Below are 25819 nucleotides of genomic sequence, written 5' to 3' on the forward strand. Positions count from 1 at the left end.
TACGTCACACCACATGGCTTTATTCACGAGGACCTTCTGCAACCCTCCAGGATCCACACGGGGCCCATCCCCCAGGGCCCCAGAGCCCGGCCTCTGATCTCTAGGCTTCCATTTCTGGGGCAATCCCAATGAACAACCCCTCCCCTCTTCTCTCCAGGAAGCTCCTGCATCTTCTCGGCGGCAGCTGCAGCTCCAGCGCGGGGGCGGCGGCGGGGAGGGGGTGGGGCGGTTTGCCAGGAGCTGCTGTTTCGCTTTCTACTGGCTGCTGTCCCTCTCTCGTTGGTACAGCCTCTGCTCCCGGATGGCTTGTTCTAACAAGGGGAGATTCATTCCTTCCACACAAGTCAGCACCCGGGCCTTCACCACGCAGTCTCCATCTGAAAGACACAGACACCAAGGCACAGGCAGTGTCAGCAACACACCCTGCAGATGCATTCCAGCCGCTTCCCCTCGACTTGTTGTCGGGCCTGGGTTTTGACAGAAGAGTCTGACAGGGCACAGGTGAGAAGGATGGTTTACAGGATGATGACCATTTGTCTACTCGGGCCTCAGAACTGCGGGCCCACCATGCACTACAGGCACGTGGCTGAAACTCAGGGGGTAGCCTGAAAATTCCACTCCGGCCCAGAGAGACGTAGCCTCTACTTCCCTCTTTTGTCATCTTAACTCCTACCAGCTTCTCTGTAGCTCCCAAGTGCCCAGAGTTGAGGAGCAGTCTCAGTCACCACCCTAGTTCTCCATTTGTACCAGGGGAAGGGCCCCTTGGCTTCGTAGGGGTCACTGGCATTGGAAATTGGAGCAAAGAGAACCCCATATTTAATCAATCCAAGGGGAGAGTCTGGGCAAGTCATCCCACCCTGGACAAGGGGCTGCGGGCGCTTCTAGCAGATGCTGTGGTGAGCTGATGGAAAGGTTTGTCAATGTTCAGGTGACACCAAATAGGAAGGTCATCTGGGGTTTGCCCTTATAGGTTGTTGTGGGGTTTTTTTGCACTATGTTCTCTCTGCTCTCTGGGCACGTCAATGAATACATTCAGTGTTCTAGAACATTATGCCGTCCTCTTTTGATGCCGTTTTGAGATAGAGGCTCTCCCTGGTTAAAGCCTATGCCTAACTTTTCCTCTAGTCTAGGCCACTTTACTGATTTAACAGAGCCCGGGGGCAGAATTCAGAAAGCTGGACTGTGTAGATGCCAGGTTGCAACACAGAGAGATGAACTCATTTGAAACATGAGGTTGCCCTGTGTGTCGTCAGCTTCTGTCGGCCCCAGCGCTGGACTGCAGGGGCTGCATGGCCTAGAGTGGGGTGGGGGGGAGGGCATGGGACAGTATGTGGATCTGTGGATGGATGTAGACTGTTGATTCTCATCACTCAGGCCTCTTCAGGAATAACTGGCTCATCTATACTAATCAGTCAAACAGGATATTTGCCTAAACTTCATTTGGCACTGAAAGGCCTAGACCTTTTCTTGTGACACATGTGGCCCTAAATGGTTTTCACAGAGCAGCTGCATGTGTTCAGGATGACACAGGGAAAGCAAGGACAAAATCAGAGTGCTCTAATTTGCAGTTAAAAATCTCAAAATGGAAGCATAGGTCAAATGTTTCCAAACTTCCTGTATGAAGATTTTCTTAGTATTGGACTTAATTTCACAGAACTTTCCTTACAATAATAATGCCTGTCAGCTCTTTCCTCCCCTCAGCCTGGGGAAACGTTCTCTTCGAGATACAGATAGTGGAACATGTTTCTTCCCGTGAATGAAGAAAAGTTATTAAAAATGGAAGTGAACTTTAGAAGTATGATTATCACAGGAACAAATTTGGCAATTCTGTTAGTCCATCTGCAAAAGGTCTGTGTAAATGGAATAAAAGAACAGCATTTGAAGAGTGCTGCAGGGGAGGAGAAAGGAGTTTACGAAGCCAGAGAAATAGTCATTTAGGGGCATCTCTTCTTGCAAAGAAAAAGAACCTGCGGCAAAGGAGAAGGGCTGAGGGAATTCCCTGGTGGTCCAGTGGTTAGGACTCTGCGCTTTCACTGCCGAGGGTGTGGGTTCAATTCAGAATGCAGTGGGTTGAGGTGTGAGTCTGAGATAAGGAGGGGTGATGTGGAGAACAGATCTTCTTTTAGGAAGTTTGACTGTGGAGGGAGGAGGGTCACAGCTAGGTAGGGATAGAGCTGAACTTGACATTATTGTTGCTATTATTTTAATACAGAAGAGGCTTGAGCGCTTTATATGCTGGGAGGGAAGAACCAGTGGTATCAGGTTAAGGATTCAGCTGAGAAAGCAAAGCCCCTGCAGGAAGGCAGGCATGCATCACAGCACAGGGGCTGCACCGCAGGCAGGAGGGACCCTCCTCTCTCCCAGACTGGAGGAAAGGGGCTACTGATGGGTGTGGATGCATATAATTTTAGGAGAGGCTGCAGCTGTGGCCTCAATTTTACCTGGGATGTAGGAGGTGAGGTAATTTGCTGGAAGGGACGGGGAGGTGATGACGAAGGGGGTCCTGCGTGAATGCCTGAAACAGCTGTTGCGGGTCAGGGGGAGGGGGGACCAGCCAGGACATGTGGAAGGAATTCTAGGCAGCGTGAAGGGCCCGGAAGAGATAAGAGACCTTGAAACCGTTGTGCTAGGAATCCCTGGAGCTTTGTGAACTTTCTCCATCAACAGTTGGGTGAGACCTGAGAGGGTGGGGATTGGGGTTTAATCAGGGAGGAATGATGGAAGACGAGGGGTTGGAACTTCTGCCAGGAAAGTAGTTGAAATGATAGTGAGGTCAAGCTGGAGAGGAGAGAAGGTGGTCCCGATGGGTGACGAGGCAGAAGGATACTGAGGGTGGAACCTAGTTTCAGGCGGCAGAGGGTCCGGGTAAGTCAGGCAGCAGTGGGGCAGAGGTGGCAGAACTGGTGCTGCAGGAGGAGCTGGCAGGATTTCCGCCCCACCTCTGGGTTCTGTAATGGGGCCTGGGAGGCTCCACATGGGAGGGCAGGAGGGGAACTGCTGCCTGGGGGGGAAAGCCAGGTTTCAGGCAAGTCGCAGAGAAGGGGGCTGGAAGGTTTGAGAGGACACAAGGAAGGCCTGTGAGGGCAGGAAGCAGTCAGGTGAACGGAAACCAGAACAGGTGGGATTTATGGTGAGAGCTCTGGGGCAGCTTCTTGCTGTAGGCGAGTAACCTTCAGCCTGGTATTCCACGCGGGCCCCTGGAGCAGAGCGGGGCCGAGGCTGTGTCCTCACATCTTAATCTCTGGACTGGAAGCCCTCGGCCCTGTGGGGTGTCCTGGCCAGCTGGTGTTGGCACATGGCTGGCATTTCTTCTCTTTCGTGTGCAAACATTTCAGAAAGGTGCCTTGAGGGGGCCTCTAGTCCATCCTCAGAACTGCCAACCTTGCCACGGGGCAGGATCCGTGTGTGGTTGACCTTTGTGTCCCCACAGGACTTCAGACCTGGCCGGGGGCCAGACAGGCCACTGCAGGTTGGAGGTCAGCGACGGCTGCCAAGCTCAGCCCACACTCTGCCATCCCTCCTCACCGTCGTCTTTCTTTCCTTGTACCAGTCTCGAATGACGAGCATGTAGTCTCAGAAATTAGAAACTGAGGGGAAACATTTTTTTTAAGGAAAAAAAACCCCTACATTGTGATGAAAATAATGGTGAGTGGTAAACTTGCCAGAGCCTAGGAAGAATCCTGCTGGGTCTGAGGCTTGACTACTGAGGTTCCATGTTTTTTGTTTTTTGGCAAGAACACGTCAGAGCAGTACTGTCTGTGCTCTCCTGGTGCAGCACACCAGAGGTACACGATCGATCGGTCCGATTTTTGTAATGTTTGATCACCTGAGCTACAGTGTTCCCGGCAAGCTTCCACCTAATGATTTGAGCGGCCAGTGATAACGATCGTTGCCTGGATTTATTATTTCCTCGGGGCTTTTAACATGGTGACTTTAGAATTTAGTTGTTTCTCCTGCGTTTATTCACTGTGATTCTTCTCTAAAGAACGTTCCCTCCTCCAACCATTTGGTTTCCCTGAAATACAATCCGTTCAGAAAAAGGTGGGATAAATTCAAGGGAAGGAAGAGCAGGTTTAATGCAACCAGGAGGAAGCAATTAGCTAATTCCAGACCCAAGTTCTCCAATAAATGGCATTACAAAAAAGAAAAAAGGAAGACCAGAACCATTATAGAGACTTGGGATATGTAACCCAAAGGCAATGCACGGTCTTTGCTTCCTGCTTTTAAACTAACTTTTTGTAAAAAGCCATTTTGGGGCCGAGGAGGGGAATGAACACAGACAAGGTATGTACTAGAGTATATTAAGGAACAGCTATTCATTTTGTTGGGCGTGATTGTGATGTTAGAGATAGACATTGAGGTATTTATGGGTAAATGAAATGATGTCAGATTTGCTCTAAAATACACCAGCAAAATAAGTAAGTAAATGCGGGCGATGATGACACAACAGTGGAATGTGGATCACTGCTGAATTTGGGTGACAGGTACATGGAGGCTCATTCTACTTTTGTGCTTGTTTGATTTGAAACCATTAAATTGAAAAAGTGATATGGGTTGAATTTGTAACGTTTTTTCCATTTTTCTTCCCACAAATAATTCTAAATGTCTTCTCCAGGTCCCACCCTGGTCCTGGCCTGATGTCCCACCTTAGTATCAACCCCTCTCTGTATCTGCAATCAGACCTTTGAGTTACAGATACTGGGCAGTTGGCTCCTGAGAGCTCCCAGGACCCCCTGTAGGGGCCAGGAGTGCAGGAGGGAGTCTCAGGTGAAGTGGGCTGCAGTCAAAGTGGAAATGATTTATTCAAGGCCCTTTGTACCCATTTCCACCCCTCCTCCTGATACTTCTCTCAAATCAATGATGAAGCCAGGGACTCTGAGCTCAAAGGCTTAAGCCTGAATAAAAATTAACTTTTATTAAATCAAACGTAATTAAAGTAAACCCCGTTTACTTTTTTTCTAGTGCATTTCATCCAGAGTTAAAAACCACTGCAACTTTTAGAAGGTAAGTTGGGAGTGTAAATCAAGAAACATAAATGTTCATATCCTTTAATGTAGCAATTCCACTTTCAGGAAACTACCCTAAAGAAATCATCAGAAAATGGACAAAGTTTGGGAATAGTTAAAGGCTATTAACTACAACATTTTTAATATATATCTAGATAGATTGTTTAAACTGTTTTTTCCCTCTGGCTATAAAGCAATACATTTTCATTGTCAAATAATAAAAGTATAAGGAATCCCACAGCCCCACCACCCAGAAATAATTACTATTAACGTTTTGGTAAATAATATTTCAAACTTTTATGTGTATAAAAAAATGTCTAGGGCTTCCCTGGTGGCGCAGTGGTTGAGAGTCTGCCTGCCGATGCAGGGGACACGGGTTCGTGCCCCAGTCCGGGAAGATCCCACATGCAGTGGAGCGGCTGGGCCCATGAGCCATGGCCGCTGAGCCTGCGCGTCCGGAGCCTGTGCTCCGCAATGGGAGAGGCCACAACAGTGCGAGGCCCGCGTACCGCAAAAAAAAAAATGTCTGTTTAACAAAAATGAGATCATATGATACATACTGTTTTGTAAACTGCTTTTTCTCAGTAAAATACTATGAACATCTTTTCATGTCAACTGATATAAATTTACAACACCATTTTTGATGGCTGTATAATATTCTCCTGGCTGAATATCTCATAGATTCTTTAACCAATTAATGTACAGTGTACTTATAAGAGCAAAAAATGGAAACAATACAAATGTCTAACGCTTGTGTGAATTAGTGCACACATCTAATCTGTAAAATATTATATAGCCATTAAATACTATATCTAGAAAAAATTTTCAAGACATGGGGGAATGCTTATGATATAATGTTAAATTAAAATAACCAGATACAACATGTTATAGTTACATAAAGCATGTGAAGGAAAATGGCACAGGGACAGCCAGAGAGGGAAGCAAAGAATACAAGTACCTAGGTTTTAAAGGGCAAGCTTCAACCCTTGATGCCATAGAGATTCTCCCAGGTTGCTTCTGTTCCTTCCCTTGTGTTTTATTTCTCTTACCCTAACTTCCTGGCCTGTTACTCCAGCCCCATCCTCTCTGAGCCTTAGTTTTCTCATCTATGGAATAGCCATAAGATGACTCATTAAGGGCTGGTGAGCAGATTCGAAAAGATTTAAGCAAACCTCCTAGTACCAGGCCTGGCATGTTGTAGGCATTCAGAAATTAATGATTTCTCTCCCCGCTTTCTCGCTTCCCTACGACAGGTCCACCTCAAGCCCAATCACGTCTCTTTCCTATGAGTCCCTATAACTCGTGGGCTGATTTGGAAGGAATGTTAACCCCAATGAGGGACCCCTGCTGGGTCAGAAGCCAAGCCCAGGCACCCAAAAGACTGCCCCACTCAGGACCCAGAGTGAAAAAGGGTGTGTGAAGCCAAGGCTTACCCTTCTGGTGCTCCAGCTCCCCAAGGACCATGTAGAGGGAGCCCACCTGGGCTTGGAACGGTTCCACCAACTTGGTACAGACGAGGATTGGGTGCTGGTCAGATCTGTGCTGAGCCATCAGGGTCACTCGGGACTTTGTCATGTCGTAGCTGTACAACCTGGAGGTCAGGTAAGTGTGATCATTTCCATCCATAGACAGAACCAACCCAAAGTTCTAAAGGTTCTGGGAGGCCAATACATCCATGGGAAAATGTTCAGCCTTACTCGGATCAGAGAAATTAAAGTGGCAGCAACAGAAAAGGTTAATTAGGTCTACATAACTGAGGTATAAATTACATGCATTAAAAGGGACCTGTTCATTGACTGTTGACACTGTGTAACCAGCACCCCCATCAAGCTTTGGTACATTTCCATCACCCCCAAAAGTCCCCTTGTGCCCCTCTGAACCCAGCCTCCCCACCTCCCACCCAAGGCAACCACTGATCTGCTCTTGGTCTCCACAGGTGAGTTTTCCTACCCAAGCACCTCATGTAAATGGAATCCTGACAGCATGAATTCTTCTGTGTCTAGCCTCTTTCACTCAGCATAATGGTTTGGAGACCCATTTATGCTGTTGGGTAAATCACTAGTTTGTTCCTTTTTATTGCTTGGTAGCACTCAGTTGAATGGATCAATAAATTATTATTATCCTCACCAGCTGATCTGGTTTGCTTAGGGACTTGTGCTGACATATGTTTTCATTTCTCGTGGGGAAATACCCAAGTGGGATTTCTGGGTCATGTGGTCAATCTGTCTGTTTAAAGGAAACTGGCCAATTGTTTTCCAAAGTGGTTGTGCCACTTTCCTTTCCCCCCAGCAACATATGAGGGTTCTAGTCATTCCAAATCCTTGTCAGCACAGGATACGGTCAGTCTTTTTAATTTTAGCCACTCTAGTGGGCATGAAATACCGTACCATTGTGGTTTTAACTTGCATTTCCCTAATGACACATGATGTTGAACAAATTTTCATGTGTTTATCTGCCCTCTGCTTATCTTCCTTGGCAGTGTCTTGTTTAAATCTTTTACCCATTTAAAAATTAAGTTCTTTGTCTTCTTATTGGGTTATATGGGTTCTTTGTTTATTCTAGGTACAAATCATTTGTTGAATATAGATAATATACACACACATGTTCACTTATTTTTTACCAGTTCATGGCTTACCTTTTAATCTTCTTAATGGTAGCTTTTGATGAGAAGCTTTTAATTTTGTTGAAGTCCAATTTATTCATTATTTTTCTTTTATGGTTTTTGTTTTGGTTTGTTTTGAATAGTTATTTATTTATTTGGCTGTGCCAGGTATTAGTTGCGGCCTGCAGGATCTAGTTCCCTGACCAGGGGTCGGACCTGGGCCCCCTGCATTGGGAGCTCCGAGTCTTACCCACTGAACCACCAGGGAAGTCCCTATGGTTTTTGTTTTCTGAGTCTAAGAAATCTTTGCCTATCTCAAGGTGTATGTGAAGGTTTTCTCCTGTTTTCTTCTAAAGATTTTATAGCTTTAGCTTGTTCATTTATGATCCAGTCAGAATGATTTTTTTTTTTTTTTGGTATGCTGTGGGGTAGGGATCAAGGTGTTTTTTTACCCCCATAAAAATATCCCGTAGTTCCAGCACCATTTGTTGAAATGACTATACTTTCCCCACTCAATTAAATTGATGTCTTTGTTGAAAATCAATTGCTTTTGGTTAAATAAATAGATGTGGTTAAATAAATTATGGTATGTCTATGCAATGAAATAAAATGGATCTATTTAAAGTGATGATATAGATTTACATATTTGGCATGGAACTAGGTCTACACAGTTAAGTATGGTACAATATAGTAATATAATAGGATCTCATCTAGCTTAAAATATTTATACATGTATGTATATATATATGTCTCCAAGATGGTCCCCAATGATTCTTATCTCCTGGCACCCGCATCCCTGTGTAGTCCCTACCACCCTGACTAGTGCTGACCTGTGTAACCAATAAAACATTGCAGAGATGACCTAGAGTGATTTCTGAGGTTAGGTCATTGACATTGTAGCTTTCTCTTTGCCCTCTCTGTTGAGTCACTCCTTCTGGGGAAAGCCAGCTGCCATGTTATCAAGACTCTCAAGCAGCCATATAGAAAAATCCGTATTGAGGAAGTGAGCCTTCTTGACAACAGGCAGCACAAAATTGCCAAACATGTGGATGAGTCATCGCAGAATCAGACCCTCCAGGTCCACGCCAGCCTTCAGATGCTGGCAGCCCTGGCTAACATCTCGACTGCAATCTTCAAAGTCAATCTGAGACAGAACCACCCAGCTAAGCCACTCCCACATTCCTGACACTCAGTAAGTATGAAAAAATAAGCATTTATTGTTATTTTAAGCCACTTAATTTTGGGGTGATTTATCACACAGCAATATGTGACTAACACAGTATATATGTATATACACATATTGTGTATATACACACCCACCCACATATACACACAAACACACATGAAAAAGCAAGTAATCACCAAAAGGTTAGTGGTGGGTGGTTGTCCACACAGTGGAATTACAGGTGATTTTTACTTGCTTTCTTTTTTTTTTTTTTTTTTTTTCTGTACGCGGGCCTCTCACTGCTGTGGCCTCTCCCGTTGCGGAGCACAGACTCCAGATGGGCAGGCTTAGCGGCCATGGCTCACAGGCCCAGCCGCTCCGCGGCATGTGGGATCTTCCCAGACCGGGGCACGAACCCGTGTCCCTTGCATCGGCAGGCGGACTCTCAACCACTGCGCCACCAGGGAAGCCCTTTACTTGCTTTCTTTACACCCTTATGGATTGTCTACATTTTTTGCAATGAATATGTATTAATTTTTTAGCATTTAAAAATTATTAGGGACTTCCCTGGTGGCGCAATGGTTAAGAATCCGCATGCCAATGCAAGGGACATGGGTTCGATCCCCAGTCCGGGAAGATCTCACATCCCGCGGAGCAACTAAGCCCCTGCACCACCAAGTACTGAGCCCGTACTCTAGAGCCCGCGAGCCACAACTACTGAAGCCCGCGCGCCTAGAGCCCGTGCTCCGCAACAAGAGAAGCCACCGCAATGAGAAGCCCGCACACTGCAACTAAGAGTAGCCCCCACTCGCCGCAACTAGAGTAAGCCCGCACGCAGTAACGAAGACGCAATAAATAAAAATAAATAAATAAATTTATTTTAAAAAACAAAAATAATTAGATAAAAGTATGACTTTCAATTTTTAAAATAATTTTTAAAATATATAATAATAAATAATTTAAAATGTAAAAATAAGTGATTTTTTAGTAATTAAAAATATGTACTTTAGGGGACTTCCCTGGTGGTGCCGTGGTTGGGAGTCTGCCTGCCGGTGCAGGGGACACGGGTTCCAACCCTGGTCCGGGAGGATCCCACATGCTGCAGAGTGGCTGGGCCCGTGCACCACGGTGGCTGATCCTGGGCAGCCGCGGGCCACAGCTGCTGAGCCTGCGCGCCACAACTGCTGGGGCCCGTGTGCCTGGAGCCCGTGCTCCGAACGGGAGAGGCCACCGCAGTGAGGGGCCAGCGCACCGCAGCAAGGAATGGCCCTGGCTCGACGCAGCTGGGGGGAGCCCGCGTGCAGCGGCGAGGACCCAACGCAGCCAAAAATAAATAAATAAAATAAATTTATCAAAAAATATATATATCGGGCTTCCCTGGTGGCTCAGTGGTTGAGAGTCCGCCTGCCGAAGCAGGGGACACGGGTTCCTGCCCCGATCCGGGAAGATCCCACATGCCACGGAGCATCTGGGCCCGTGAGCCATGGCCATTGAGCCTGCGCGTCCAGAGCCTGTGCTCCGCAACGGGAGAGGCCACAACAGTGAGAGGCCCGCGTACCGCAAAAAAAAAAAAAAAATATATATATATATATATATACTTTAAAAATAATTTTTAAAACATTATAATTTTTAAAAAAGACTTTTAATTTTTTTTAAACATCCCCCCCACCATGTGAATAAAACATTCTCACCTGCCAAACGTTCTCAGTGTGTCCCCATCAGGAACTTGGCCGGCACTGACCTCCCAGGGGAAGTAATAGATCCCAGGTTTGGGCAGCATCATTGCTCCTGTAACCAAATAGTTGAGATGGATTTTTGAAGATTCCTGACAAACCAAGCCAACCACAAGATGGAGATTAACAGACACGAGACCAGCAACAACTGAAAAGGTAGTTCCAGGGAATGATGTTTTAAAATTTAAAAAGATTTTTTGATAGGTTTATGCATTCACATATTTAAAAAAAAAACCAATATACAAAAGATCTCTGTGGAAAGTGTATGATTCCCACTCTAACTCCCATGCGGCCCGTTCCCTCCCCAAGCCCCTAAACCTGGGATCGGTAAAAAGGCAGACAGTGACATATGACCTTTGTCACAACTACCAAACTCTGCCATTACAGTATGAAAACTCGCAAAGACGATAAATAATGAATGCGTGTACCTTATTTCCTTCAAATTTTATTGACAAAAACATGTCGTGAGTTGTCTTGGCCTTTGCTGCTGTTTGCCAAGCCCTGCCCTGAGGGGATCATTTCCATCAATTTGTATTTAGCTTTCCATTATGCAAATAAGGACAAATATGCATATATATTTATTTCCCTTCTGTACTATAGTATACATACTGTTCTTGATTTTCTTTCACTTAATATATTTTGACACTTTCATAGTTGTATATAAAGGGAGTCTTCACGTTTTTTAAATAAACTTTTTATTGGAGAATGGTTTTCATTTTTTTTTTAAATAAACCTGTAAAGATGGTACAGAGAATTCCTATAAACATCACACCCAGTTTTCCCTATAATTAACATCTTACATTAGTATGACACATTTGTCACAATTAATCAGCTCGTATCAATATGGTACTATTAACTCCATACTTTATTTGGATTTCACTGGTTTTTCCCTAATGTCCCTTTCCTGTTCCAGAGTCCCCTCCAGAACCCTACGTAACATTTTCTTTTTTTTAAAATAAATTTTATTTGTTTATCTTATTTTTGGCTGCGTTGGGTCTTCGTTGCTGCACGCGGGCTTTCTCTAGTTGCGGCGAGCGGGGGCTACTCTTCGTTGCGGTGCGTGGGCTTCTCATTGCGGTGGCTTCTCTTGTTACAGAGCACGGGCTCTAGGCGCACAGGCTTCAGTATTTGCGGCACACAGGCTCAGTAGTTGTGGCTCTCGGGCTCTTAAAGCGCAGGCTTAGTTGTTGTGGCCCACGGGCTTAGTTGCTCCGCGACATGTGGGATCTTCCTGGACCAGGGCTCGAACCCATGTCCCCTGCATTGGCAGGCAGATTCTTAACCACTGCGCCAGCAGGGAAGTCCTAGAGTCATTTTTAAAGTAATTTTTCTACTCTCACCACGTATAAGCTAAGCTATAAGTAACTATATCATTAAATTTACTTTTTTTTAATTACCATGCAGTAGCATTTGACTCTTTGTGGGGTTAGGGTTGGGGGAGATACTCTTTTGTAAATTTTAACCTTAATTTCTTCTTCAAACAAAAGCTGCTATGTGTTTGTTAAGACACTTCTGTTAAATAAGCACAGCTGGCTCCATCAATCATTATCCATACATTATCACACACTCAAGAAAGTTTCTGAGAAGACATATCAGGACAGGCTTCTCTTGTGGGTCAACTGGATTTCAAATACTCTCTCTAGGAGTCTGAGTAATGGTACAACCTGTACTTCAAGCCTTGCCCTTTTCATTCCCCAAGGCAAAATATTCTAGGAGAAAAAAATCCCTGGTATGAAGAAGAGAAATAGGCTTCTTTTTAACAACTGGGAAGTTTGAAAATACTGTACAGGAAGGACGGTGAACCAACCTGACTGCTGCTTTCATCTTTTCTGAAGAAACTGTCAAGATTGCTGTAGTGGGATTGAAGGTCAGAGAAGTAACACTTATAACTAAGTTCATCATAGCTTTTATCGGCTTTGGGTTTGTTTCTTGGGGACAAGAAACTTGATGGTATATGTTTACCACCCCAGAATTAGAATAGGTTACTGGTTTATCATAAAAGGATATAATTCAGGAACAGCCAGAGAGAAGAGGTGCATAGAACACGGTAGGTGGGGAGGGGTGTGGAGCTTCCATGCCCTCTCTGAGCCTTGCCACTTTCCCAGCCCCTCCCTGTGTTCACCAACCCAGAAGCCATTCATCAATGTGTTTAAAGTTACAAGTCTTTGTTAGTCTATATTATACAATGAATCCCCAACATTAAAACTCGAGTGATGCCACATGATTTGACCTATGGCCTCAAAAGATTCTATCACCTGGGGATTATTTCCAATTTTAAGTGTAATCTCAACTAAATGAATTTTACAGTTACCAAATAAAATGATTATTTTACTATGCCTTTAAAAGTTTTGCAATCACCAGAGTAAAAGTGAATTCAGGGAAGAATCACCACTGGATGCAAAAAGTACTGGGTAAAAGTTTGATGAAGAACCGGCATATTTACATGGTCTCAACAGTATCTCCCCCACCGATTACTTATTAATTACAAAGGAAAAAATGGTCCACTTCACAGTGAAGAAAATTAGCAAATACAGCCTTCATGTGCCTTCTGCATGTGATGCACTAAGAAGGACACATTGTTTCTGTGATATTCCTGTAAAAAAAAAAAAAGTATAATCTGAATCTAATCACCAAGAAATATCACACAAATCTGAATTGAGAGACATTCTACACAGCAACTGGTTTATATGCTCTAAAAGTGTCAAAATCACAGAAGATAAAGAAATTGCTCCAGTTAAAGGAGGCAAAAGTGATAGGACAACTGTTATGGGTGGAACTGAGTCCCCGCAAAAAGAGATATTGAAGTCCTAACCCCCAAGGACCTCAGAATGTGACCTTATTTAGAAAGAGGGTCTTACAGAGGTAACCAAGTTAAAATGAGGTCATTACGGAGGGCCTAATCCAATATAACTAGTGCCCTTATAAAAAGGGGAAAGTTTGGACAGAGACAGACATGCACAAAGGGAGGAGGCCAGGTGAAGGTGAAGGCAGAGATTGGGGTGATATGTATACAAGCCAAGGAAGGCCAAAGATTGCCAGCAAACTATCAGAAGCTAAGAGAGGCACAGAGCACATCTCACTCACAGCCTCAGAAGGAAGCAACTCTGCCGATGCCTTGATTGTGGACTTCTGGCCTCCAGAACTGTGAGACAACAAATTTCTGTTGTTTAAGCCACCTGGTCTGTGGTACTTTGTTATGGTAGTTCCAGCAAATTAATACAACTAGATATAATTCATGATCCTGGATTGGACCTTGGCTGGGAGAAAAACTTGTGATAAAGGACTTTATTGGACAATTGTAAATCCACAGAAAGGTCTGTAGATTAGGTAATAGTATTGTATCAATGTTAAGTTTCTTTAATTTGATAACTGCTGTTGTCCTGTTCTTTTCGTCCATTTAGGTGGGTCCTTGGGAGGGAGAGGAAGTAGACACAGGAGGACGATGTTTTAACCAGAACCAAGTCCCATGGCTTTCATACCACCTCCAAGCCACCCTTCTCCATCCCTGATCTGCTCAAGCCCAGGAGTCATTCTTTGTTTTTTTTTTTTTTTCCAGGAGTCATTCTTGATGTGTCCCTTTCTCTCATGGTTGCATCCAATCCATCACAAATTTCTGTCAGTTCTACCTCAAAATACATATTGAATCTATCCACTTTCCTCCATCTCCATGGTCACCACTCCATCCAGGCCTTCACCACCTTTATAACTGGTCTGTTTCCACTCTTTTCCTTCTACAGTCCATTCTCTTCATAACAACCAGGGTGATATTTTATTGTATTTTTAAAATAAATTTATTTTTTATTTATTTTTTATTTATTTAGTTTTGGCTGCGTTGGGTCTTTGTTGCTGCACACAGGCTGTCTCTAGTTGTGGCGAGCGGGGGCTACTCTTTGTTGCAGTGTGTGGGCTTCTCATTACGGTGGCTTCTCTTGTGTAGAGTATGGGCTCTAGGCGCTCGGGCTCAGTAGTTGTGGCTCACAGGCTCTAGAGCACAGGCTCAGTAGTTGTGGCGCACGGGCTTTGTTGCTCCGAAGCATGTGGGATCTTCCTGGACCAGGGATCAAACCGTGTCCCCTGCATTAGCAGGTGGATTCTTAACCACTGTGCCACCAGGGAAGTCCCCAGAGTGATATTTTACAATAGAAAACATGCCACAGGAGTATTTTTTCCTAAAACCTCAAGCCTGAATCTTATAAAGCCTCTAGATCTAACCAACAGCTTATAGAAAATACAGAAATAGAGGAACGTGTTAAAGATATCACAGAGAGGGAAATTGTGGGCAAGTCACACGAAAAACAACCTAGTTTTTTCAATAAATAAATCGGAGAAAAAAATCAATGTCTAGTGGAAACCTATACATTAAAAGAAGCTTAAGATTCTTATCAACCAACTGCAATGTGTAGACCTTGTTTGGACCCTGATTTGAACGAACCAACTGCAGACAATTTTTTACAAAGCAATCAGAGAAATCTGAATACTGATTGGATCTGTTGAGGTAGGATAGATGGGCCCCTGCGCCGGACAGCTGGGGTTTGTCAAGTGGAGTAAAACTGAATCTTTGTTCTCACCCAGACACTCCAAGAACAAAGCTAGTGGCAGAAGCTGAGCTCTGCTGAAGTAAAGAAATAAGATGACCACTCCTGAGGTCAAGGAAAACTTCCCTGTCTGCACATGTGCAGGAAGGCTCCTTGGGATTCAAAAAGGGAAGGGGTGGCGCGGTGGTTGAGAGTCCGCCTGCCGATGCAGGGGACGCGAGTTCGTGCCCCGGTCCGGAAAGATCCCACATGCCGCGGAGCGGCTGGGCCCGTGAGCCATGGCCGCTGAGCCTACACGTCCGGAGCCTGTTCTCCGCAACGGGAGAGGCCATAACAGTGAGAGGCCCACGCAAAAAAAAAATTGATGCGTCAGTTTTACAAACAAGTTTTTTTCAAACTATTAACACTATTAAAAGTGTATAGTTTTAAAACGGGATTAGTATGTTGTTTAAAGTTACAAAGGTAAATGAGAGATAAAGGAGATGGGTAGCGTGCCACATCTTCGTTACCATGGCATGAGGTCAAAAGGTAACAAAAATGAGCAAATCAAGAAATAGCTTGGAAGAATTTTACTTCGATGTTCTTTAGGAAACAAAACTAGAAACAATTTATTATGGTTAATGTGGCTGCCTCTGAGGATGGGGAACTTCTGCTTTTCATTACAAATCCTCTTATACTAGCTTTTTTCAACGTGTGCTTTTACTACTTTGATGACGATAATTGTGAAAACAAAAAAGTCTCCTTTCAAAGACCTCTAAGCACACTGCAACTCAAGTCCAATTCCACACTCAGCTCCCCGCGGCCCACGCCTCTGGCAGCAAAGATGCCGTTATCTTAACAAACGATAGTTGGAGCCTCTCCCCAGTGCGACCCTTGTTCCCGTCCATTTTTTCTCCAATCTTGGAAGGTTTTGGGAAACGCTACGACCTCCCCGATAACTCCGACAAGCACGAGGGTTCCCCGCCCCAAGCCTTGAGTTTCCTCCCCCATCTCATTCCCGGGGATGCCTTGGCGCGCGGACCCGGAAGCGGCGGCGCGGCCGCGTCCCGAGGCTCAGGCGCAGTCCTCCTCAGCCTCGTAGTCCCGCCCCTTCCCAACCACTCGCGAACCTTTCTGGGCCTCCTGGCCTTGGGTTCCCTCTTTCCGCCCAGCGTGGCCACGTGACGAGGGAGGGGCGGGTTGCGGAGAACGCTTCGCTTTCCCCCCGGGGCAATTTCTTGACCACCTTCCAGGGTCTCCCAGCTGGGCGCCGCTCAAAGGCTCCCCTGGCCGAAAGCAGGGGACCCGCCCGCCCCGGCGCCGCCTCCGCCTCGGCCGCGCTCTGTCACGTGCGGAGGGGCCGCGGTGAAGGAGAAAGGGAGGGCCGGGGCGGGCCGAGGCGAACGGGGCGGGGACTCGCGGTGTCCTGGGGAGGCTCTTAGGGCTGGGCCCGTTCTGGAGGTGCGGACGCTCGCTGTCGCTGCTGCCGCCGCCTCGGCCTCAGCTGCCTCTGCTGGCCGTCACCATGAACCAGGACCTGCAGAAGGAGCGGGCCGCCGCCAGCTTCAACCCGGAGCTGCTCACGCACGTCCTGGACGGCAGCCCTGAGAACACCCGGCGCCGTCGAGAGATCGGTGAGGGCGGCGGGCCAGGCCTCCTTCCTTCCCCGAGCAAAGCTTGAGACTCCCTCCGGGAGGAATCGGGGGACGCTGTAGGGCGTAGGCCGCAGCCTCTGGCCCAGCTTTAGGGGAGCCTGGACCCCCATTTCCAGGGGCGGCTCTAGCGGGGGGAATCCCCTATAACGAGAGGGGGACCTGTGCCCGTGAGTCTGAAACCTGCTGTGACCCAGGGAGCTTTAACGGAGCCCTGAATTTCTGTCTTCCTCTTGATATCCTTTAACTCCCTACCAGAGAACCTGATTCTGAAAGACCCAGACTTCCAGCATGAGGACTTGAATTTCCTCAGTCGTAGCCAGCGTTACGAGGTGGCTGTTAGGAAGAGTGCTACCATGGTGGAGAAGATGAGGAAGTTTAACATCGCAGACCCTGCTGAAATCATGTGGTTTAAAAAGTAGGTATGCCTTAGCTTAGATCGAGTGCCTAAGCGAAAACTTCAGATCCGCAATCTGCGGTGTCCTTTTTCATCGTGCTTGACGTTTGAAGACTCGAATTGGCATATTTTCACGCCATTTTAAAGTTATTTGTGTCGAAAATAATGTTTACTTTTGTATTTAAGCCTTTGAAAGGGATGGCATTTGTAAAAAGTTGATCATGGAAATGCTATAATTTTCTATCTCAAGAATCATACAAATTCGGTCCAGATGTCTCAATTTTGAGTGATTTAAATACAGAATGACTTTGCTTTTTGTAAGAAGGAGGCCTGCTAAATTTAGAAGCTGCATTTGGAAGGATGTTTTCAGTTGCAAGGACCAAACCTTAAATATTTTGGAGCAGTAACAGGTCGTATTTTCATATGCGTGTAGATCTTGAGTTTAAAATAATGGAAGATGTGGGTGGAGGAAGAAGAACTTTAGTCATACCTTAGAATGAGTATAAAGTATTCTAAGAACCCAGCATTGTTGAATCTGGTGATGGTATTTAAATGGCTCCCCTGTCATACAAGATCTCATAAAAACATGCCTTGGTCCTACTGCTGAAAGAGGATGTTCTTTTTTCAGACCATCTGCTTTTTGTTGTGTTTTTAGAAATAAAACACACTTTTTTTTTACCTTTATGTAAATAAACAGTATAATTATATGATCTTAGTACAAGATTTCTTTGACTTTCAGCATCTCTTACACTTCTCGCTTATTCCTGGGCATTTCCTGTTTTAGGCCTCTACATTTTAGAAGAACTCCAATATTTTCATCAATAAAGAATAAATGGTGTGAATGGTACATATTTAAGAGCCAAGAAAAATGAAATATGTTACAAGTTCTGCCTTTATGTAGCAGTAGGCATTCCTCCCCATACTACTGCTGCAAATACATATGGTATATAATTATTTTCTATTTGACCTGGTTATTATTGTCAAGAGGAAATGATTTACTCCAGCCCTTAGGACCACACTCAGAACTCCTTTCCATTTTAGTTACAAAAATACAGTTAATTTGGTAGTCCAGTCAGAGTACTTATTAACTTCCAAATGCTTTTTTTTTATTTTTAAAGTTTGTAACTCATGGCTGTGAGGATATTGAGGTGGAGTAACTCCTAGAAGATTATGTTTCTAATTTTCCTGAGTTCGGTCTGTGAACTTTAAAAAATTAGTAAGATTTTATTCTTCCTTAAAACAACACAAAAGAGGAGGTTTGTTTTGTTTTACTTTAAAATGGCTGATGCCGTGTGTTTCAGAGTTGGTTAGAAGATTTCATGATCTGTGGTGGTGCACAACGTGTAACCAGACTCCGGTGAAGTCACAATGAAATAAAGTCCTTTATGTGAGTTAAAGATCAGTGGACACCAGCCAACTGTTTTGCGTATCATTTTGTATGACACAGACCTCGCTATTGGCGAAATACAAAGTACAAACTTTGGCATACCCTTTGACATCTTTCCAGTATTTCTGGGATGTGACAGGGAGATCCATGTATGTTAGAGAAGGGGATTGAAAATTAGTCTTGGCAATTACTGAACGCCATCGATTGTCACTCACACCCATGTCTTATGTATCACTAACAAAGTTAACTATGATGTACCATTAATTGTGAGATGCATCAGATTTCTTAAATGCTAAAATTGGCTGTGAGGAGAAGGATGCTGTAATTAATGAAATATAGTAATATTTCTCTGGGGATTTGGGGCATTTACTGGTCTCTTTTACATCCAATTTCTCTATCACAAAATAAAACTCATGAGAGTATGTTGAAATTGACTAAAGTATTAGTAAAGTACTTAGAGATTTCTCAACTTGAGCAGTGAAAGAATTCATCTCTCCATTCCTTGGGAAAATAAGACTTTGCTGTTTGGGGAATAGGAGTTACTTTCCTAATCCCCTTTCCTGTAATTTTGTCTTTTCACTATACTGTTTGCTATGCAAAAACTGTAAAATATTCTTAAAAGTACTTTAAAATTCTGATGAGAATCATTCATGGTTTCTGTTATCCTTATTAGGTTTTTAAAGCTAGTTGCTTGAAAAGCATCTTCAGGAGGGATTAAACATAACTTAAAAACAAGCACTCAGATTTTGTTCTTGAGTTAACTTTCTTTCTTTTTTTTTTTTTTTTTTTTGCGGTACACGGGCCTCTCACTGTTGTGGCCTCTCCCGCTGCGGAGCACAGGCTCCGGACGCGCAGACTCAGCGGTCATGGCTCACGGGCACAGCCGCTCCACGGCATGTAGGATCTTCCCGGACCAGGGCACGAACCTGTGTCCCCTGCATCGGCAGGTGGACTCCCAACCACTGCGCCACCAGGGAAGCCCGAGTTAACTTTCAAGTGGCTTCAAAAAAAAAATCTCAGTATGTTTATGAAAACATAAGTATTTGACAGTCTTTATTTTGTGTCATATATTTTTCCCTCTCAGTTTCCTAGAGTTAATTATTTCGTGTCAGTGTCATCATTTTACCAACCCAGAGCCTCCTCAATTCCGTCAAGGGATTGGGAGTGTCTTATATTGCCACCATTTTTAGCACCTAAATTACTGGTTTTATTTCTCAGAAATTCTCGCAGGTTCATTTCCTCCTTTAGTAAAGCATGGTTGTGAGGGAGTGCTGTGGTGCCCTTGCTGTTGAGAGGCCAGTTTCTACATTTATCTCCTCGTTACTTGTCTCCACTTTAGTGATGAATATGTTTTGCAAAGAGCCTTACTTCTCTTTGTAGTACAGCAGCAGGAAGTTGCTGCGGATTGGTATTCCTATACCTCCTTTCCCCTCTTTCTCTCCTTTCAGTTTAAGGTTGTTTTTTTTTTAAGGTATTTTTTTTTAATTTATTTAATTAATTTATTTTTGGCTGCGTTGGGTCTTTGCTGCTGTGTGTAGGATTTCTCTAGTTGCGGCGAGCGGGGGGCTACTCTTTGTTGCGGTGCACGGGCTTCTCATTGCGGTAGCTTCTCTTGTTGCAGAGCACGGGCTCTAGGGCGTGCAGGCTTCAGTAGTTGTGGCACGTGGGCTCAGTAGTTGTGGCTCACGGGCTCTAGAGCACAGGCTCAGTAGTTGTGGCACACAGGCTTAGTTGCTCCACAGCATGTGGGATCTTCCCGAATCAGGGCTCGAACCCGTATCCCCTGCATTGGGAGGTGTATTCTTAACTACTGTGCCACCAGGGAGACCCTCAGTTTAAATTAATATTTGATATTGGTGTGAAAATCATAGAACCTTAGGGTTAAAAAGCATTTCTGATGTTGACTAGTCCAGGCATTCCTTGGATGTTTGAATCTGTCCCCAGCACCCCTGAAAGGTGGTGGGATGGTTTCAGGGCCTCCCCAGATGTGAATTGGCAGCCTACCCGCCCCTTTCCCTTAATTCACACTCTGCTTGTTGTACAAGCCAGGATAGGCTGGCGGTGACACTGCTTCCAATCCATCCCTTGAAAAGTCATGAGGGTCAGTTAGGTGGTACTTACTTTGTACCCTAAGCTCTTTTTTTTCTTTTTTTCTTTTTTCTTTTTTTTTTAAATAAATTTATTTATTTTTATTTTTGGCCGTGTTGGGTCTTTGTTGCTGCGTGCGGGCTTTCTGTTGCGGCGAGCGAGGGCTACTCTTCCTTGCGGTGCGCGGGCTTCTCACTGCGGTGGCTCCTCTTGTTGTGGAGCACGGGCTCTAGGTGCGTGGGCTTCAGTAGTTGTAGCACACGGGCTCAGTAGTTGTGGCTCACGGGCTCTAGAGTGCAGGCTCAGTAGTTGTGGCGCACGGGCTTAGTGGCTCCGCTGCATGTGGGATCTTCCCGGACCAGGGCTTGAACCCATGTCCCCTGCATTGGCAGGTGGATTCTTAACCACTGTGCCACCCGGGAAGCCCCTGAAGCTCTCTATATAGATAGATCTGACAGAATAGACCCCTAAAAAAGCTACAGCACAATGTAGCCGAGGCTGATTAGTGTACGTAACTTGTATTTTGACCATCTCACAGATTCTCTTTTGTGAGAAAATCGTTGAAGACTGAATTTCATTATGATTAGAGTTCCCTTAATCTGGAATAATTTTCAAAGACCGGTTGTGATAAATTTTTAACACTCACATTACCTACTTAGCCGTTTCTAAGCTCTGAAGACCTGTAGAGATGTGTGCTTTGGCCCCAGAACGTATATGTACTATCCTGGACATTTGCTTCAGTTACTAGGGAAAGATAGTATAAATTATTCTTCTTTGGGACATTTTGTTAACAGGTCAACAAATAAGTGTTCTGTGGAGTGTCTTTTGATTTTCAAAACAAGTAAAACCTGAAAATAATCCAAAAACAAATAGGCAGACCCTCCAAACAATCAAACCAACAAATAACACCAACAGTATAATAAACAAAAGGGGGTTGAGGCTAAAACATGGTAGAATTTGCTTCCTGGATTAAGTATGAAATTCAGAATTCTGGCCCTGAAATGACTAGGGGGAGAAGAGATTCCACTAGATTCTGCTGTTGGCTTTTTAGGTAGTAAATGATAAATATTAGTCTTAATTTCCTAAGAAAGAGGTTTAAATTTTTCTAACCTTCATCCTCAGGGCCACAGCCATCTGGCAGGATTGGTAGTAGAATGCAGTTTCCAGAGTAAGGCTGAGATCCTTTTCTTTTCTCTCCCGTAGACTACATTTGGTCAATTTTGTGGAACCTGTGGGCCTCAATTACTCCATGTTTATTCCTACCTTGCTGAATCAGGGCACCACTGCTCAGCAAGAGAAATGGCTGCTTTCATCCAAAGGACTCGAGATAATTGGCACCTACGCCCAGACGGAAATGGGCCACGGTTAGTCCACGTTTGAGGCTCAGCGGGTAACCCACCTCAGGACTTCAGTTAACAAATGACTCCTGGCAAAACAAACAAACAAAAATGACTCCTGGCATTTGACTTTTTTCTGCTGCTACACATTTGGGGTTTTATTTTTAAATTGTTAAATCTTAAATAAAATTCAGCCTCTTATTTTCTGATAGTTTCTTTCCTCTTAAACTGGTCCAAGACTCTGGCCTGAAGCATCTGTCATTGTTATTTTTTAAGGCTCGTTACCATTGCTGCATACATCCGTTAAAATGGGTGTTGAGCAGTTTGGAAAGATGGGGTTGAAAATACGGCAAAGCGCCCCATTGTATTGGTGTCTGATTAAAGACTTAGTTGCAAATTCTTAAGAGGGTTCATGCCTCAGCAACATCTGGAAGATGCTCTGCTTTAATGAAGTTAAAGATGTGGATTTTAAAGGGGCAGAGGGTTAGAGTGGTGAAGGTTGTGAGATGGTTTGGGAAAAAGTCCACGATGCTCTTCATTTCTTTTTATTCATTTTTCTATTCATGTTCATGGACTTTATATTACCAGTAATTCTTGGTTAAATTGTTCCTAAAAACCTGGCTACTTTCAAAAAGTTTTGTGTTTAGTCTTGTGAAACAGGTTTGTTTTCATAGATGAGGCCACTGACAGGTTTGAGTGTCTTGGAATTTGAGCTGCCCGGTTCATAATGCTTCCCTTATGTAAATAAAGGAAAGTAAAGAAAAAGAATGAGAAAAGGATGCAGATATCAGGAAGACTTCATTTTTGTGTTTGATTTGGTGCTTGTTGGTTTGCAAATTGGTTTAAGGAAATGTTCTTTCCCATAATGCCTGTGGGAACTGCAGATTCTGGTCATGGTACAGTTTTATGAACACCCTGCCAAACACCCATGGCCATCTTCAGGATGGTCAACAGTGAGATGACAGACCTGAAGGAAGGTGTCCTAACGGAAGGAATATCACATTCCTACAATGTTCCTCTCTTGGAGTGTGCACTCGTGTTTTGTTATCTTGAGATAGCTTTGAAATAGGGGGCATAAGAAGTAAACTGTTGTGAGGCTAAGTGAGTCTGATCTGTGTATCTCTTGTTGGTCTAATCCTTCTGCCTCTATTTATAAGGTACATTTCAAATGTATATTTGAAGGAAGAGAGGAGGAAATGAAGACTTGAACTTCACTGGTTTGAGGAGCCCAGAACGTTGGACTGAGGTCCTTTGTTGCTCTGGGCAAGTTTGTATTTGTTAGAGTTTTCTTTCCCTTATTCCTTCTAGTTTTCGAATGCTTTTTTGTATTCGAACCAACTCTGTCTCAATCTTTATGGTTTATTTAGAGAACAGAGTTTTAATATTAGGTCTTGTTTCTTGCTGGAACTTTGTCAGTTCATATTAGTTGTGCTTCACTGACTGCTGTTCTTTTCCAGAGAAGCCAGTCAGTTTGTTGGCTAATTTGCATCCTGTGACAGTACGGTCTTATGTAGAATATATAAAAAGTACTTCAACATCAACGGGATTGGAAATAGAGCAACTTGTACAGGATGAAGGTTTGACCATTTAAATTCTGAGACTTTGGAACATTGGTCAACAGTGATTATCTAAGTGTTCTCACAGAATTGGCTGTAACTTCGAGTTTGGGATTCTTTCACCTCTGGGTAGCCGCTGAGAAGTGAGAGACTCAAAATTTCTCAGGCTTATTCCAGAATCCTCAAGAATCTTAAAATTCAACCACTTGCAGAAAGTCTAAGTCACCAGTTTTCTCTCTTCCCTCGAGAATTGTGTCTTCCCTCCTCTAAATACACACCTGTCTGTATAGGCACACAAGCCCCAACACACATTTGGTCTGTGAGTGCGCGAGCCTTAATCAAAGGCAGAGGCCTGGGCCAAGGAGGGCACCCTCTTCCTGGGGTTCTGGTGGTAAAGGGACAGTCTGGGACGTGGTCCAGGGGTATTATCCTGACCATACGTTTCTCCAGGTCACAAAGCAAGTAGTGTGTTTGGTCTTCACAGGTATTTGATCATTTCATGTTCTGGCCACTTAATAGGAATTCTTCTTGCCTTTTCTATTATTGTTATTGTTATTTTAATTATTAAGGAAAATAGAGCTTACGTAGTACATACTTACCATCCTTGAAGATGGTGGTGCAGATTCTTTGCAAATTCCCATCACTAATACTCAAATGTGAAAATACTCTTCCTTTGAAACTTGAAAAATAAATAGTAAACTCGATTTTGTAAGTCACTAATCTTTCTCTCCCTGTATCTCACTGCTCTGTCTCTCCGAGAGTCTCCTGTCTTCTTTTTCCAGGAGGGATTCTCTTACCTTTTGGACTTCCCATGAGACTTGCTCCTTGGGTATTCTAATTTCCCCACTGTCAGTAATAACAATATCAGTCTCTTTACAGAAACTGTGTTCTTTGGGTTATGCCTTTGGAATATCTTTCTCAGAAATGAATTACTACATCTGAAGGGAATGAAGGGAATGAACACTTCTGTTCATTGAGCTTCTGTTGCTCAAGACATGGAACAAGTTTTGCTGTACTTAGTGTGCTCGTGTCTCCATAGTCCTATCAACATGATTACTTTTTTTGCTACTTTTATATATATCTAAGAGTTAAAGTTTTAATTCTTCCAGTGCTAGTGAGCCTGGATGTTACATGTTTAGCTTACTGTAAACTGGGTTTTTCTCCTTTGAGTATTGAATACATAGAATCTGCATATTGATCTTACAGGATTTTATTGTATCCTTCCAATATTTCTTTCTGTTGCCTCTGTTTGATTAAGCATTTTGGCCTTATGTATTCAGTGCATCCTTCTCTGAATAGGTATAAGTTTTCTTTTTCCCATATCTTGGATAATTATCTTCTATTTTATTCCCTTTTTTGTTCGTTTGATTTGTGTTTAATGCTTTGACTTGTGTATGATACAGAGATGAGTGAACCCCATACTATTTTTATGTTTATTAACTAGTAGCTCTTTCCCCTTGTTATGTTCTTTCTGGTTCATCTTAGAGTTTTGTAATAGTTTCAGTTTATTTATGGAACCTTAAATATATTACATTAATTTTTTTCTTTATTTTTCTCTTAGCATCATAAGCTTGGCTCATTTTTGCTTTTTAAGATATTTAAAAATCTGATAGAATAAGCCTACTATTGCTATATATTTCAATTTATATGTATTTGATGTCCTTGCATACTTATTCTCCTAGATGAATTCTGATCTCAATTTGCCAAGTTCAAAAACATATCCTGTAGGAATTTAAAACCCATTACCTTAAATCCCTGTATTTTCTTGGGAAGTATTAATTTTATTTAGTCCTCTCAGCCAAGAATTAGCAATTTCTTTCCTATTGTCCATTTTCATATCTTTTATTCATCCTATTAGGCATTTATATTTTCTCTTAATTAAATCTGTAATATTCTGAGCTAAATTACTTAACAGATTTTTAAAATATTTTGTTGCTGTTATAAATCACCTTTCTCTTTACCAGGGTTTTCTATTTGAATGGTTCTAATGGATAAGAATGAGTGATTTTTTTTTTTTTTAATCCTGGTTTTTCTAAATTCATTTATTATTGATGGTGTTTTGTTTTTGTTGATTTCCTAGGATTATAATCATACTGTCCGTGGAGATGCTATTTTGATTTCTTCCTTTCTCATATATTATTAATCTAATAATTTTGTCCTCAGTATTGACTGCTAGCCTTCCCAGCCCTGTATCATGTAGGAGAGCCTGGGAAGGCCTTCTGGTGTTACGGTTTTGAAAGAATCGACTCCAGCTCTTTACCAAGCAAAATGTTGGTGCTTTGCAATTTTAAAATAAATTAATTAAAAATAATATATGATCTTTATCATGCATAAATAGTATAGCAAATACTTGATTTAAATCAAAAACTATCCAGGTCACTT

At 43.4% G+C, this 25819-nt stretch overlaps 2 protein-coding genes across 3 annotated transcripts in view; one reads left to right on the plus strand and one right to left on the minus strand.

Moving 5' to 3' along the window:
* TEN1 (TEN1 subunit of CST complex) lies at positions 1-16392 on the minus strand. Its single transcript, XM_060133906.1, has 4 exons — positions 16151-16392; positions 10465-10561; positions 6440-6597; positions 1-377 (listed from the first exon to the last, which is right to left on the minus strand). Exons 2-4 carry the CDS (start codon positions 10554-10556, stop codon positions 256-258), a joined length of 372 nt encoding a protein of 123 aa, XP_059989889.1. The 5' UTR covers positions 10557-10561; positions 16151-16392; the 3' UTR covers positions 1-255.
* The window catches only part of ACOX1 (acyl-CoA oxidase 1), a 21396-nt gene continuing 11762 nt past the window's right edge, over positions 16186-25819 (plus strand). Inside the window, exons 1-3 of one of the 2 annotated variants that reach the window (XM_060133905.1) lie at positions 16187-16654; positions 16931-17090; positions 21748-21908. In XM_060133905.1, the coding sequence (XP_059989888.1) occupies positions 16546-16654; positions 16931-17090; positions 21748-21908 (430 nt within the window). In that variant the 5' untranslated portion in view covers positions 16187-16545. Of the gene's footprint in view, positions 16655-16930; positions 17091-21747; positions 21909-25819 lie in introns of both variants that reach the window. The other variant, XM_060133904.1, reaches the window with a different exon arrangement.

Source organism: Lagenorhynchus albirostris, chromosome 20 (genome assembly GCF_949774975.1).
Source record: "Lagenorhynchus albirostris chromosome 20, mLagAlb1.1, whole genome shotgun sequence".
NCBI classification, from domain to species: Eukaryota; Metazoa; Chordata; class Mammalia; order Artiodactyla; family Delphinidae; genus Lagenorhynchus; species Lagenorhynchus albirostris.

Excerpts from the sequence above, each read along its gene's own strand:
- TEN1 (XM_060133906.1), bottom strand. The coding sequence starts at position 10,556 with ATGATGCTGCCCAAACCTGGGATCTATTACTTCCCCTGGGAGGTCAGT. Across the intron at positions 6,598-10,464 it reads ACACTGAGAACGTTTGGCAG|GTTGTACAGCTACGACATGA; the intron begins GTGAGAATGTTT and ends CCTGACCTCCAG. Across the intron at positions 378-6,439 it reads GGAGCTGGAGCACCAGAAGG|ATGGAGACTGCGTGGTGAAG; the intron begins GTAAGCCTTGGC and ends TGTGTCTTTCAG.